Here is a 15866-nt window from a genome sequence, read left to right as displayed (position 1 = left end):
TTTTGTCTTAACCCATGAAGTCATGAGCTTCCCAATTGACAAATGAAATTATTTGATGTTTGTCAAAAAATAAGTAGGGCACACAGGGGCACATTGCGGCTTAACAGGTAAACTGTGGGTAACATGAGAAACTACTGTACATGGTAACAGCCATGTTATATGGTTCTTCCTAATCCAGCCATACATTTTTATACTTTTATATCTTCTATTACTAATTTACTTTTTAACAGGTTCAACAAGAGGTCATTGACTTAGATGACCCTTCTTTAAAGCTGAAGGTAAAATTGTCAGGAGATGGAGCAAAGATGTCAAGACTGACAAATTTTGTGGTGGTGTCATTTTCAATCTTAATGTGAAGCTGATGTAATTTCATCAAAAGGTATAACATTTTTACTATGTGGAATGAACGAACACTTTGAGTAACCTTGAGCTCCAGAGCTTTCCTTCTGACAAATAAAAAAAATCATATAGTGTTTGTCACAAAAGTAGGGGGAACTGGAGTGCATTGCAGCTTATTGGGTTATAACCAATTAAAGGGTAGTGGCATGCTCGGCACTCTGTTTTACTTACTGAGGTAATATGCTCTGGTGGATATTTCCTGTTGGAAGGTTTAAGTGTTGCAATTCCAACCAATAGTGCTGTCTGCTGCAATGCATAAGTGTTGTTTGTTCTGTTACAGGAAACCACACAATTGCAGTAATAAAAGGCCATGAGTCCTATGAACTGCTACAACAGTCTTGCTCCTCTTTGCTGAAACAAGTGAACAAGTTAATTGAAAATAAAAAAGTTACCCTGGATGGAAAAGATATTCCAGTACAAGTTTATCTTGGTGGAGACTACAAGGTAAATGAAAATAAGAACACTGGTAATTATGTGAATGCCTCTTATGTCTACATCTAGTTATGGATCCATACCCAAAACATTTTGTGCATGTATTTTAAGCATCACTCATAATTTTTTTTTGTTTTTCAGTTTCTTCTTCTTTTGCTGGGCATGAAATCAGCAACATGTGATTATGCATGTATTTGGTGCTTGATCCACAAGATGGACAGGTTTGGTGATAATCTCATAGACTTAGAAATACCATGTTACCAAAATTCTCAGAAATATAATGTTCTTTCAATTTTCTCAGCTTTTTAGTTTAACACAAATATGAATACTTCATGTTGTCAATTAGGCATGACATGTCAAAACCAATGGATTTTTACTGGGGCTGTGGATTGGCCAGAACCATCACTGAAATGCAAGAACATGCAAAGAAAGGGAAGTTTTCATGCGAACACCGGCCATTACTCATCATCCCATTAGAAAATGTGGTTCTGGATGAACTTCATTTAATGCTTAGGATTACAGTTATGTAATATAAACTAGTGCAGTGCATTTATTTTGGGGAACTACTAAAGAGCAAGGGTGAACATATACAGCCGCATTTTATCAAGGGTGCATTCTCATTTAATACATGTATTTATATGTTCTGTCTAGATAAGTTAATAAAGAACTTGGTCACTGATGCTATTGAATGGGATAGAGAAGATAATTTGAATAATCCACCTGCACAAAGAACGCCTAAGCACCTAAATGATCTCATAAATGTGATTTCATGCTGTGGAGTCACATTTAATGTATGGGAGAAGATATGGGAGAAGATTGTCTCGATTGTTGAGTGTTGTTGTTATGAATATTGTGTTGTGATTTGTCGTAAACAACCGAGAACTTGCACTTTTAAGGTTCTTCGAATAACAACAGACGAACGTCAGTTTATAAATATTATTACGTATCAAGCAAAAGGAAAAAAATACACGCAAGTATAAGATTACTGTTCGTACTTGAGTCAATGTCTAACTTCAACTGTTACTCCCGCTCTTTGTCCTACTGATCAACATGTCCTACTGATCTCTATCTTATTAACTGTACTGTCGCTAATCTGCGACAAAGATGGATGGTGATGGAAAGGGTAGTAGCCTCCGTGATTTCACCAGTTTAACGGGGGCAGACAAGAAGCGTCTTCTAAGGGAGTTACCTGACAAGCTTAGAGATGTCATAAGACCAGAAACCAGTGAAACGGTTGTGAAGATATGGAAGATTTGTTGTTTTAATAATTTAGTAATTTAAAATTTAGTAATTTAAAATACATTTAAGGACATTATTCTGTTCTATCAAATACATAGGTTGAAACTTGAAAGCTTGTTTTAGCATGGTTTTAAAATATTTTTTCATTTTTTTATTCTCAGAGATTTGCAGAACTTTATGTTCTGTTAGGAATTCAAAAACCTACTAATGATGAAATTGTGAATTACTTTGATAAGGTAAATCATGATGCAGTTCTTCACATTTATATTTAGCCTATGTTTGCACTTACTTACTTTCTTTCAGGTAAGTACTTCTCTATTTAGGCTACCTCTTGGATAAGGTTGTTCAATTCACTCAGTGGGAAGAGCATGGGCTATGAAAAATCAAGAGTAACACCATACATGCATGCTATGGTGTAACATGTCCCTCGGTTAATGGAAAAACATCAGGGAGTAAAGACATTTACTGGCCAAGGTAAATATGGATTTGATTTCTTCAGAATTGCTGCTATACCTTACAATACAAGCAACTGTGGTTTTTATGTGTATTGGTGCAATGTACTCAGGTGAATAAGATGATTTTGATGTTACTATATGTGTGTATACCCACACCGGGAAGCTTGAAAAATATACTTGACCATGGTGGGGCTGGAATGTACGACCTTTGAAATTTGGTTGTAGGTTCAAGCCCCACTGTGGTCAAGCACCTTTTTCAAGCTTGTTGGTGTGGGTATATACAGATAGAGTAATATCACAATCATATCATTTGTGGTTTCTTTTTTCTTCTGAAGGGATTGAAAAACTAAATGATGATTGTAGAAGAGCACATCTTCATCAATCAAAGGAACTGGTCAGTAATTCCCTTCAAGACAAAGAAAATATTTCTTAACAATAGTTTAAAACTGTATAATTTGTACATAAATAATGTAGAAAATAATAATATATTGTCCTATTTAAAGAATATTTTATTTATTTATAAATATAAAGCTTTTCTAACAATGTTTACACAAATCTTCTCTACTGGAAGCCTGGCAGCCTTTAATAGCTAACCAGCTTTTCTTACAAAATTGCATGCTGATAATGACAAGACAGGCTTAGCTCTGAGTGGAAAATCCACAGCTACCCCTTCACCATTACTATTTACATGATACCACCAGTTTTCTGGAAGGTATTTAAAGTTATTCAGTTCTTCCTTCTGATAGATCTTATGCCCAGTTATGTCATAGTTGCTAAAAGACATAAAATAAAGGGGGTTAAGAACCTATTTTCCCCCACTATACATAACAAATGAGCTAAGTTGGACATAATCATAACAATATACCTCCACCTACGAAACCGCTGCAATCACGAGCGCCGGCTCAAATGTCCGCGATTTCTGGCCATGGTCATCAAAGGAAATCTTTTTTGCTATTTCTGATGAATGGTGAGCATCAACAGGAGCAATTGGATGTTCAAGCTTTGTTAGTTGCTCATGATTGTAGTTGGCAACTTGTTCATTGCTATAGAAAAGTCTAGTAGCATCTTCAAATTCCTGTATAATTGTGACATTTGATGGTTGATGGTTGACGGGTCAGGAGTAATTTCCAGTCATCAATTGTTGAATTTCCTTTGCGAAGTCTTAACAATAACTCTCTGAAACAGATTTGTTCAGAGGTCATACCTTGTACTCGTTGGTTAACTGTGAGTTTAACGACTTTGCCAAACATTTCATATGCTTGAAAGCCTTGTTCACCAACAGCGCTTGATGGTTTGGCATGATAAAGAGGTTTGTCTGCCACTGGTGGTAATTGACCTGGATCACCAGTTAAAATTAATGAGTTTCCTCCAAATACTTTATCATAACAATCAGTTGCTTGTTTGCAACGTTTGTCTATCCAACCAAAAGTAACTTGGCTAAGCATAGAATACTTATCAATGATGATGTAATCATTATCAGTCACATTCTTTTGTAATCTGCACAAGCTTTGGCCTGTTAGATCTGACCTGTCATTCAGAAGATTCTGATTCTTGACTTTGAATGACAGCTTGTAACTTGTCAAACCAATCAGGGACATTGTGTTGTCCATAAGGTGTTTGCAAGAATTCTTGCCAAGCGTTGATAAAAGTCTTGTCAGTAGGGTTGTCTTGATCATCCCATGCGTTATTCTGAGATCTTCTCCAAGGTTTATACCTCAAAAGTTGGTATTTGCAATAAAGACCAAAATTTTGACCTTTTCGATTTGGAGAATATGTAGGAAATATTTGTGGTATAACAATTCTCTGGAAGTTTTGCCAGTTGATTGTTTACAACTTTGTACGTCGTAGCAAACTGGAGAAAGTTCATCTTCATAATGTCTCGTGAACTATCATATTCATGACGATTAGCATATACGTCAAGAAGTAAATGATCAGTGCATGATTAACCTTCTTCAACATTTTCACGCACTCTATGTTTAAGCTTATTGGGATCACATTAAAGGATGAGCAATGAAGTTTTAATGGCAATAAATGATGCATTGTCTCTTGCACTGCATAATCCCTTTCACCGAGAGACTTCATAACTATTCTTTTAATAGCTTGACGAGGCTCGCTATTGATGTCTACATTCTGAACAACAAAATTGAATGCTTGCTTTAACAAAGGTGATCTTGGTTCACCTTTAGCTGCATATTTTGTGAGATACTCAACACAAGCATAGTGATGGATAACAATTTGAATATTGCAATTGGCTCTCCATCCTTGGAGTTGGCGTTTTTGATGATTATTCAACCTAGCATCATTTCATTTAGTTACAACTTTAGCTGTATAACGATTATCATCATCTTCAGTGTGAATTTTTTCAAATTCTAGCTTTGTCCTTGAACAATGCTTAAAAGGAAAATGAAATCGACATTTCAAATCTGTTTCATTTGACTTTTTTTTCAGACAGTAACTTGTACTACAACGAGTGTGTCGTTGAACCATGTTTAACAAATCTACATAATCTGATTGTTTTTCATGTTCAGGGATGCCCTGATGAGGTCGTTGACATGGATGAACCTCGGGTCTTATCCGCATTTCTTCATCTGGTGGATTTGGATTAATGGTTGATAGCAACCAATCAACATACTGACATACTGCCTCAGCAGCTTTTTGACCAGCTTCGATATCCTCGTCTAGTTCTGCTGTATCAGAGCAATCAGTTTCATCTTTAATTTTTTGTGCTAAGAAACCTTTCAAAGCAATCTGAGTTAGTTGACACAAACCTGGGTCATTATTCAGTTTAGCAATTCCATGGCAATGGATGCTACCTTTACTTTGATGTTCATATCTGAACTAGTGCCACATTGCACCAAGTGTTTCATAAAGCCAGTGTTTAACAAAGCTTTCTAGTCTCTAAAACCAATATACAAGATGAGGATTCTTAATGACATTTTGTTGCCTTACCTCACTAGAAATATTGGAATTTTCACAGTCCTCATTAGCATTAAATAATACATGCAATTCAGGCCAATGCATATCTGCAGAGGAAAAAGTGAGGAATAATGTTGGTGCTCAAATAATGTTGGTGCTTCAACATTTGTAATTATGACTTTAAGTTCCTCTCAAACTCTATCCCAGTAAGCATTTGTACCTGCAATATTCCCGACATGTCTGGAAACTTTAGACATAAACATATTAGCATTGTTACTGGCAGCCATTTCACACAGTTCATCATCAATAGTGAGACGTGCTTTGCCTGGATTTTGTTTAAGGAATATTCCACTTTGCTGCAAGATTCCTTTTCTCTGAATCATATTAAAAGCCCATATGAAAAGCTGGGGTGGTTTGCAAAACGATATTCCATTTATCATCAATAATTTCAGCAAACTTTAAAAGATGCTTTATTCGTTCCTGAAGAGGAACATCTCTCAAAAGTTCTTGATTTGTAGGATCACCTTTTCCATCAGGAAATAATGTTGGGAAAGCCATTGTGGCCAAATGTGATACCTGATACTAATTTATTGGTTCATTTTCAACTGTAGGTAATGACATTGGCTCATTTTCACAAAGTTGATTCCTGACAGCTTCAATTTCCTGTTGTTGCTGTTGGCCAACAGGTAAAAAACTACTCACCTCTGTTGACTTGTTGTAAACAATATCCTCTGAAGGATTATTAGTTGGGGGACCATTATCAGGAGAACAATCCTCATCAGAGACAATATCAAGATTAGTCTCAACCGATCTGGTGGCACACATTTCTTAGGTAATGAATTTAGTGCACGATAATTAATTGTTAATCTAGAATAATGTTGATTATTATTCTTCAGCCAAACTAAAGCATTGTGTACTTTTTGTTTACTTACTGAGACATCTTTAAATGTATCATTCTTGCCTTTAACTTTGACCACTGCCAAATCCTTGGGATATCTTGGCAAAGATTTTGCAAGTTCGGTGACATTTTGTGGCAAGTTAATACAATGCCCTGAATAACTTTGTTGACCACCAGGTTTAATATAAGACCTCTCATGATTGGCAAAGCACAAGCAATTAACATTTCCTCAATGTGGGTCAAGTTTTGCAGTTCATCTGGGACACATGAAGGAATTGTTGAGTTTTCAGATGAAAATTTTTTTAGGAGATTTTTTATCTCTGGAGCATCGTGAACACACATAAGGTGCCCTTGGTTTAGATTTCAGGGGCCATGCCTCCTGACATATTGTAGACTGGCTGATATTACAATGCACAGATTTATGAAACTTGTTAATGTTAGCCCTAGCCCATCATTGTTCTTCAATACCACCATAATTTGTGTTGTCAAATATCTTTAAATAATCTTGTTGATTTATTGCATGTGACACATTTGTTGCCCGTTTTTGTGTTTTCGACTGTCTGACATCTTTTTCAAGTCTTATCTGTTTAGCACTGTCAGTCTCCTCTGACCTCTTTAGCTTTTTAGACTGTTTATCATTCTCAAGTCTGATTTGTTTAGCACTGTCAGTTTCCTCTGACTGTCTTCTTTTTTTTGACTCACTCATCTTTTTAAGACTAATTTCTTCTGATTGTTTTCTTTTTCTATAATCATTAGCCTTGTTTGGGCTTACATTAGTTTTTGTTACAACAACAGGTACAATTTCAAATAAATTGACATGTAGTTTTGTTGAAAAAGAATACAAATATTGTTCTAATTCCACAATGTTAGTGTACTTTATGACAACTGCAGTGACATTAGGATCAGGCATGCCATTCCAGTGTCTGGTATGAGAGTCGAATATATAGAAATAGTTTAATTGTTTTATCATGGTCATCATGTAGCCTTCTAATATTAAAATAGCATAACTATGATTCATGAATGTATTCAAAAGTCCTGAATGAATAGTATAGTAGTGAGACTTAACTTCACTGTCAGTTATTACAAGACCTTGAAGCTCTTGTTTATAATTTATCAAGCAACTAAGGTTTTTATCTATCGCCTCTACCATCACAGGCAATTCATTGTTTTCTGCAACCACAGGTAATTCATTGTTTTCTATCACCTCAGGTACTTTAGTGTTTCCTACCACCATGGGTAGTCCATTGTTATTTTGTGCCTGAATAGACTCTACCACCATGGGTAGTTGACAATTGCTTTGGGCCTGAATAGGCTCTACCACAATGGGTAGTTGTCTATTGTTTTGTGCCTGAATAGGCTCTAGCACAATGGGTAGTTGACTATTGCTTTGTGCCTGAATAGGCTCTACCACAATGGGTAGTTGACTATTATTTTGTGCCTCAAAGGGCTCTAGTACCACCATGGGTAGTTGACAATTGCTTTGGGCCTGAATAGGCTCTACCACAATGGGTAGTTGTCTATTGTTTTGTGCCTGAATAGGCTCTAGCACAATGGGTAGTTGACTATTGCTTTGTGCCTGAATAGGCTCTACCACAATGGGTAGTTGACTATTATTTTGTGCCTCAAAGGGCTCTAGTACCACCATGGGCAGTTCGATTCCAAGTAAAATCTAAATCTAATTTGAAATCCTTACTTATTCTACAACGTCTTGATATCTTTTCTTGTTTGTATGATGATAATTTGAATGTTTATTGCAAGAATTTCAATGTTAATGATAAACCTGATACTTATATTGCTGGTGTGTTTTTAAAAAATGTTAATAAGTGGTATTTGTTAATGAAATGTTCGAGTGGTATTATACACACTTCAAATTCAAGCCAGGAACAGTTGATGGAAAAATGAGTCAACTATAGGTCCTCCGGCATGAACCCAACCTACGCTTTTGGGATGTATCTATTACCATCTATCTATACACATTAACCAAGCTTGCTCTTGGGAGCTACCTTTGTAGCTCAGTGGGAAGAGCATTGCACCAGCATCGCAAAAGCGTAGGTTTGATTCCTGCCGGAGGACCTATAGTTGACTCATTTTTCCATCAACTGTTCTTGGCTTGAATTCTCTTGGTGACTTTATAATTTTTTTAATGGCGATCTCTATGTTGTGAAGTATTTTGTTTTTTTAGTCAATGTTGTTTTTCTTCCTGATTCAAAGATTTCTTTGAAAATTGTTGTCTGTTCGTTGTATAGACCACATCAGCCATTGACTTGTTATGAAATTTATTATTTGAATTTTAATTTTCATGTGAAGAAAACTAAAAGTAGATTATCTCAACCTCCTTACCTACAATATGAGTTAAGAAAGTGATGACACAATGTTTTTTGCACTTGTTTTCTCTGGTCAATAAACCAATAATTAATAATGGTGTTGAAAATAAATTTAAGGAAATTATTTTTAATGTGGTGAAAAATTGTTTAATTGAAAATGGTATTTTTTATTCCTTTGGTTTTGTTGATTTTATTTTATTGCATGAAATATTTAAACACATTTAAAGAGAAATCAAATGAGTTTCGTTCTTGCAAGTTCTTATTTAAACATATGTGCGGTTGTAAAATGATAGCATATGAGATGTATGCAAATTGAGAAATTTTTAATTTGAAAAAAAAGAGTTTAAGTTATTGCAGCGATTAGCGGTTTTCGAATAATTTCTCAAAAATTGAATTAAAACAAATTGAAAAAGTTTATATAAATCATCTTAAGTTATTTGAGACTTTTTTTCTGCATGCAACTTTAAAACAGTTGATTTTGTATATATAATTTTTAAGGAAATTTCCGTGACAAATCTTTCTCGTTTATTTACTTTTTTAGCATTTTGTAAATTTATTTCAAAAGTTGGGTATTTTATCTTTTCACGCAAACACAAAAAAGAAGAGATAACCAATCGAATTGGTTATATTTTATCGAGTATAAAACAGAGTGAGTCATTTGATGTTGTCATTCGTGTTGCGTTTATGCTTGTTTTATTGTTTAGTCTTATATATCGTTTGAAGCTTTTAAGATGGAATTAATTCAGAAGCCTGATGTTTTTGTTAAAGTTAATGCTATTGATGAGCTGCATTATTTAACCTCTTTCGGTTGACAAAATGATAGGAAAGTTGTCTATCATGATTCCTTTTGAGGTTCTTATTTCTTAGCAAAAGTCTTTCCTTATAGTTGTGACACAGAATACCTACCAGAAGTGGAACTCTATACTATTTTTTCGTAAGTGTGATTCGTCACTTAGCAAGTGCATTTTTTTGAGGTAGTCACCCCCCTGCCAATACTAAAAATGGCTTGATTTTAGACATTGGCAGGGGGGTGACTACCTCAAAAAAATGCACTTGCTAAGTGACGAATCATGACGAATCACACTTACGAAAAAAGTACAGGAGTTCCACTTCTGTAAGGTATTCTGTGGTTGTGATACTGATTGTAAACAGTTTCGACTGTATCCTCATGCATGTGTTGCTGTTTCACTTTTGCAATTGAAAGAAATACGAAAGTGGTTGCAACACAGATCAACTGATCTATCTTTAAAAAATTAATCTGTTGCTGATAAATTGTTCGAAGAGTTTGTTGATCATAAATACAGCTAATTCTATGAAGGTTGACAATGATAATAATTAAATGTACAATGTAAATTCTAAACAACAATGGTAATATTAGTTTCCAATATGATATGTGTATTCCCACAAGGCTGCCAATGTGTTAAACTTATTTAAACATATGAAAACAATTATGCCATCATTCTTTAGTGTAGCCTGCTCGCAGACTGAATTAGGGGGCCGGAAATTAAACGGGGAAAATTCAGTCTGCTGAACTGCGGGCATTTTCGTGTACGGTGACGTAACACTTACACGGATTTAAGTAACTGAACGTGATTGGTTCAAACGTATCAACGATAGATCAAGCATTTTGATTCGTTTAGTCGCTAAATAATTTGAATAAATTATTTTTGCAAATATAAAATTATATAATAAATTTACAATTTACACTGATTGTTATGAAAACATGGCGTCGTCGAAGCACAGTTACGATATCGATGTTCACCGTTGGGAAACTGCCTTGCGGACTGTGTGCTCTACATTTAATTTAAAGGAGTTGTATGCTGAGCAAATAGAGGCATTACATGCATACTTTTCGGGTCAACATGTATATGTAAACCTGCCTACTTCGTTTGGAAAATCTTTGGTATTTCAAGCTGTTCCATTGATTGCTGATGTCATAAAGCCAAAGGACAACGGCACAAGCATATTGGTTGTGATTTCGCCTTTAAAATCGCTGATGGAAGAACAGGTTGCTTACTTGACCAATCTGGGAATACCTGCTGTTTGTATTACGGACGATTCTAAAGACAAGGTGATAGAAACTGTAATGCAAGGAAGATACTCGCATGTGTATGCGTCTCCTGAGTGTCTTCTTTCGACTAGCAAATGGAGAGCAATATTTTCTTCCAAATTGTTTGTAAAAAATCTTGTTGGAGTGGCTGTAGACGAAGCACATTGTATTGCCCAATGGTAAGTTTCAATGTCATAGCCTTTTTGCTTACATATCTATTTTTTTAAATCTAGTTTCTAGCGTTTGTTATATTTGCTTATCATTTTAGGGGTTCAAGTGACGGGGGACATGGTAGACAAAGCATACCATTCCGACAGTGGTATGGTAATTTAGGCGAATTAAGATCTTTGATGCCATCACATTTAAAGTTTTTGGTCCTAACAGCAACAGCGGCAAAGTCAACAAGAGAATATATATTTAATTCCCTACAACTTCCAAAAAAGAGCACCTACACAGTACAAATGAGTCCTGACCGTGAGAACTTGTGTTACAGTGTTCAGTATATCAACAATAATTTGCCTCTTGAGATGGTCTTTTCAGGGCTTATTGATGAGCTTTACCATAATGGGGTTAAAACAGATTGCACCCTGATATATTGTCGAACCCGTAAACAGTGTGGACTAATATTTCGAATGTTTCAGTTAAACTTAAAAGAAAAATTTTATCATGGTAGCACAGATCCTGAGAAAAGATTAGTTGAAATGTACCATGCAGGCACCCCAAATGTGGTGAAAGAACACATCATTAACAAGTTTGGAGATGAGGCTGGCCACATTCGTGTCTTGATTTCTACAATCGCTTTTGGCATGGGTGTAAATTGCAAATGTGTTCACAAAGTCATTCACTTTGGTCCATCAAGCACCCTAGAGTCGTATGTACAAGAAAGTGGGAGAGCTGGTCGAGATGGAAAACCCAGTAACTGCATTATTCTTTACAATGGATTGCTGTCAAGTTACTGCTCAGCAAAGATGGCAACATTTTTATCAAACGAAGACTCTGTATGTCTTCGCAAAATGATAATGGAAGAGTTTGGCTACAGTCATAGCAGTGATGGCCCTTCGCATATGTGTTGTGACATTTGTGCTGCAAAATGTGAATGTGGACTGGCAGATTGTAGCACAGTGCCTCTTGTTGCTATCCAAGAAACTACAGATACCCCAAGCCTTTCAGGAAAGTTGTATGCAACAAGAGCAGTAAGTGCAAATGCTAAAGAAAAATTAAGAGCAAACCTTATAACATTTAAGAAGGAGTTAATAGAGAGGGAAATGTCTGGTATGACGTCAGCTGTAGGTGTACCTAATGTGTTTCTGGAGTTTGGTTGGCTTCAGATTATCCAAATTCTACAAACATGCCACAAACTTTTTACAGTAGAATGTTTTTACAAAATGTTGAAATTTGGCGAAGACATCATGCATATGCTGTACTGAATATTATTTCACAAGTATTTGGTGACATTACAGTTGAGCATGATGTGTCAATGTTCGAAGAAATTTCTGACATTGAAATGGATTGGGAGGAACTGAAGGATGACTCCAGTCTTCATGAGCTTTGGCATAGTCATGAATATGACTTTGATGAAACAGAGTCCTTATATGATTCAAATGAGGATGGAAATGATAGTTTCCTTGAAAACCTTGCTGTTATGAGTAAATAAATGACATTTTCTACTATACCATGATATCATGTCATCTTAAACATCTATTGCTTACTATAAACCATAACTATTTACATTTGAACTATTTAGTGAAATCATTTAAAACTACACCAAGTGCACTGTAAACCATACTATTTACAGTTAAACTATTTTCTGGAATCATTTATAACTATTATCAAGTGCAATTTACACCATACTATTTACATTTAAATTATTTTGTGAAATCATTTATAACTATTATCAAGTGCTTGTTGGTATTTGGCTGGTCCCTTGACAAGTTTCTTATTTTGGGTAAAATTAAGGGTTAAAATGAATCATCAATGGCCACACTTTTAAAACATTTAATATTTCTGGGTGAAATTCCCAACTGTTTAATAAACTAAGCAATTGATTTGCCCTTTGATTCCCACACCAATCAGATGCTTTGCTTATAAAACATATGAGAACTTCATGTTGAGCTATTGAATCTTGTTTGAAACTACATCAAAAGCTTCATCAAATGGTATGTAAATCATTGGTATACAAAAAGGGTTGAAATGCAATATGCTACTGTATAAACAACACTGTGACAACAACCTTGTGCAATATATCTGTTTGTTGTTTGCAGTTCACATCAGCCAATTATTTTATCTGGCCTTTCGATGAAGGATCATATAGTTCTTGTGGTCATTGATCCAACCATAAAACCTCTGCAAATTAAAGTCTGACACAATTGATGGTTTGATCCCTGAGTAGGCACCATACGATCTTCCTGGTGTTTTTGCAAATGCTTTATGAAACAAAAGTTCATTCACAATTTTTTTCAAGTCAGCACTACATGATTTGCGGACATGCTTTCCTGATCTCTTGTAGAGGGCCATAGCACTGTCAAAATTTTCTGTCAACTTTTTTGTAACGTTCATAGCATTACAAATTCTGCTAATGGATCTAGGGTTGGCATTTGGACCCAGTTTCTTGACGACATCTTTGAAAATCCTATTGAGGAATTCTAGTTGGAGGTCAAGAGAAATATTTCCTCCGAGAGAATGCTTCCTCTTCGAAAATCTATTCCACACAAGATGGTGGGCTGCTTTTGGACTGAGAAGGGCGTGCACCTGAAACATCAGATAAAGAGCTTCAAGTGCATATTTCTGGCTCCCTTTGTCATGGTGGAAATAAAGAAGAAGAAATTTCCAATTTCGTATGACTCTTGAACCATCACCCTCGGAAATAGCATCTAGGAAGTTCATCACTACCATCCCAATAGTCCAGCAATGCTCTTTGATAGTTGTACATATCATCATCTACAACGCCCCCATCAAAAATTTCCACCAGCATTGGCTGCTCCTCAATGCAAACGGGAGGGTCATGAGCTCGTTCATGCATCATTCGCCATTTTCCATCATTGCTAAAAGTTTTTCCGCAACCTGGAAATCGACACTTGTATCGGCCATCTGCTGTCTTGTCTTTCAATCTTTGTAGATGCTTCTCCTCAAGGCATTCTACAGCTGCAGCAATCTTTTTGTGTTTTTCTTCATCCAAAATGTATTTGTCCACAATTTTGGAGGATAACTGACGGATGTAGGTTCCCTTTTCTTTTTTAGTCCAGTTGTCCATTAATGGAATTCCATCTGCTGTATCATCAAATTCCTCCATGCCTAGTTCTGTCATTGCAGCTGCTACAATTCGTGCTTCGATCTCAAGTGCGAAGAACCGCCGTGCTGCCAATACAGCGGAGTCCACATCACTTTTCACATTGCGCGCGGTTTACCAAATTACGGTCGCTGTACAATGTGCACTTGTCTCCTGCTGAAGCTGCACTGTACAAATGTGAAAATGCAACCTATAATTGCATAAAAAATTTAACACTAATAAAACACATAACTGAATATGTTTGTTGCAGAAAAGGTTGGGGAATGAAAAGATGTCTCAAACCCATCCAACAACATATTGCTAATACTATCAGTCTCTTTCCTAGTAAGGCAAGGGAACAATATTGCTAATATCAGTATATGAAGAAGCTTGGAGAGCTAATGTCTCCCCTTCTGGTAGCATTCTTCAGTGAAACTTTATTTCTCCTTAACTTCTTCTCTGACTAGTATCTACAATGCAATGTTGCATATTTAAAAAAAATGAAATGAGCATTCTGACTGATAAGATTTAACTGGTTTATACAGTAGTCCCTGTAACACCATTCAACTTACACCAATAGCTTTGTTTCCAGCATGCCAGTCTGCCACTTCAAAGTGTAGACCATCTAGCTGCTCTTCTGGTGTGAAGCCATTGCACAAGGTCATGTGACAATTGACAGCTCGCTCTACCGTCAGTTGATCTCCAACAATAGGTTGGTTGGCATATTCTCGGTCTTTTCCTTCACCGGTAAATGGGACATATTTATGAAGATCATGCAATATCTTGTTTATCCCATTAGCATCATTCTCACTCTCGTAGATTACACCAAGAAATGCCTGTAGTATTATAATTCAAATAAAATGTTATTTTTTTCACACGCTGTAGGGACCTGGGGAAGAGCAAAAATCATTCTGGTGGTGTATGTTGTATTAGACTATGATATACAACATAGGATTAAAAGGTGAATATTTGTTGATAACACTCACAGATTCTGTTGGTTGCGATGCTTCCTTAGTGTATTTATGTGGAATATGCTTTTGTATAATATCCTTTCCAAATTCAAGGCATGGAACATTTTCCACAATTACACGCTCGACAAGAGAAATATAGTCATCTCTCTGTGCTTTCTGCTCTGTGTGATTTGGAATACACTTCCCATTCTCCATTTCATTGATGCCACCAACAGGACTCTTGTGACTCAAATGGTTTGCTGAAACCCTATTAATGGTTGCATTAACAGAGACATAATGCTTATCAAGTTTTGGTGCTCCTCAGTCATGTAATGAACATTCTGTCTGTAGTCCACATTGTCAATTGTAAGTTTAAACCCAACAGAGGGTTGCATTGATTCTGTTGCATTCTCTTGGCTTGCTAACCATTTGGAATCCTGACTGACCATCTCTTTAATCACTGCATCATGACCAGCACCAAATTCTTCCAATTTTTTGTAAAGATGGTTTGGTGATGTTACCAGTCTCAACTTGGAAAACCGTGACATTACAGGCTGTAAATGTAATGTAGAAATTTTTAATATACAAGTGTAGAAGAGAAATGTGTCCTGGTTAAACTGGTCAACTTTTATCTATTGCCATATAGGGTGGATCTAAATAAATAAATAATGTGGTACTAAACTTACCGCCCAGTTAGAATGATATAGAAATATTCCTAACAACAACTGAATAGCATTCATATATGGTGAACGGTTTCTGAGGAGTATAGATGAAGCCATGCCAACAGCTGGAATCCATGCCTTCTCCTCTTTTTGGTACTAGTTGAACCAGCAGCTACTAGAACAGAGAAAAACAATGGTGCTCTCTCTTCCAATTCTTTTCTTTGCTTATCAAAAGAAAAGTTAAGCATCTGCTCCTTTGAGGGTGACCGCAGGCAA

The 15866-nt window shown here is 36.0% G+C and overlaps 2 protein-coding genes across 2 annotated transcripts; one reads left to right on the top strand and one right to left on the bottom strand.

Moving 5' to 3' along the window:
• The first annotated feature begins 10386 nt into the window (after positions 1-10386).
• Positions 10387-12367, top strand: LOC114526570 (ATP-dependent DNA helicase hus2/rqh1-like). The gene is made up of 3 exons (XM_028548168.1): positions 10387-10892; positions 10982-12030; positions 12174-12367. Exons 1-3 carry the CDS (start codon positions 10387-10389, stop codon positions 12365-12367), a joined length of 1749 nt encoding a protein of 582 aa, XP_028403969.1.
• Positions 12368-14090: 1723 nt separating this feature from the next.
• Positions 14091-15212, bottom strand: LOC114526569. The gene is made up of 3 exons (XM_028548167.1): positions 14965-15212; positions 14551-14814; positions 14091-14189 (listed from the first exon to the last, which is right to left on the bottom strand). The coding sequence occupies exons 1-3, from the start codon at positions 15142-15144 to the stop codon at positions 14091-14093; spliced, it is 543 nt and encodes a 180-aa protein (XP_028403968.1). The 5' UTR covers positions 15145-15212.
• Positions 15213-15866: the final 654 nt, after the last annotated feature.

This window comes from Dendronephthya gigantea, unplaced genomic scaffold (genome assembly GCF_004324835.1).
Source record: "Dendronephthya gigantea isolate DGI-Jeju-01 unplaced genomic scaffold, DenGig_1.0 000039F, whole genome shotgun sequence".
NCBI lineage: Eukaryota > Metazoa > Cnidaria > Anthozoa > Malacalcyonacea > Nephtheidae > Dendronephthya > Dendronephthya gigantea.
This window is presented reverse-complemented; position numbering and strand designations above follow the sequence as displayed.

What these genes read in the sequence shown, in the direction of transcription:
- LOC114526570 (XM_028548168.1), top strand. Translation starts at nt 10,387, where the DNA reads ATGGCGTCGTCGAAGCACAGTTACGATATCGATGTTCACCGTTGGGAA. An exon ending in GCACATTGTATTGCCCAATG is followed by an intron (nt 10,893 to 10,981) that starts GTAAGTTTCAAT and finishes TTATCATTTTAG; the next exon opens with GGGTTCAAGTGACGGGGGAC. An exon ending in TAATGTGTTTCTGGAGTTTG is followed by an intron (nt 12,031 to 12,173) that starts GTTGGCTTCAGA and finishes GTGACATTACAG; the next exon opens with TTGAGCATGATGTGTCAATG.
- LOC114526569 (XM_028548167.1), bottom strand. Translation starts at nt 15,144, where the DNA reads ATGGAGAATGGGAAGTGTATTCCAAATCACACAGAGCAGAAAGCACAG. An exon ending in CATCGCAACCAACAGAATCT is followed by an intron (nt 14,815 to 14,964) that starts GTGAGTGTTATC and finishes ATAATACTACAG; the next exon opens with GCATTTCTTGGTGTAATCTA. An exon ending in CTGGAAACAAAGCTATTGGT is followed by an intron (nt 14,190 to 14,550) that starts GTAAGTTGAATG and finishes ATGCAATTATAG; the next exon opens with GTTGCATTTTCACATTTGTA.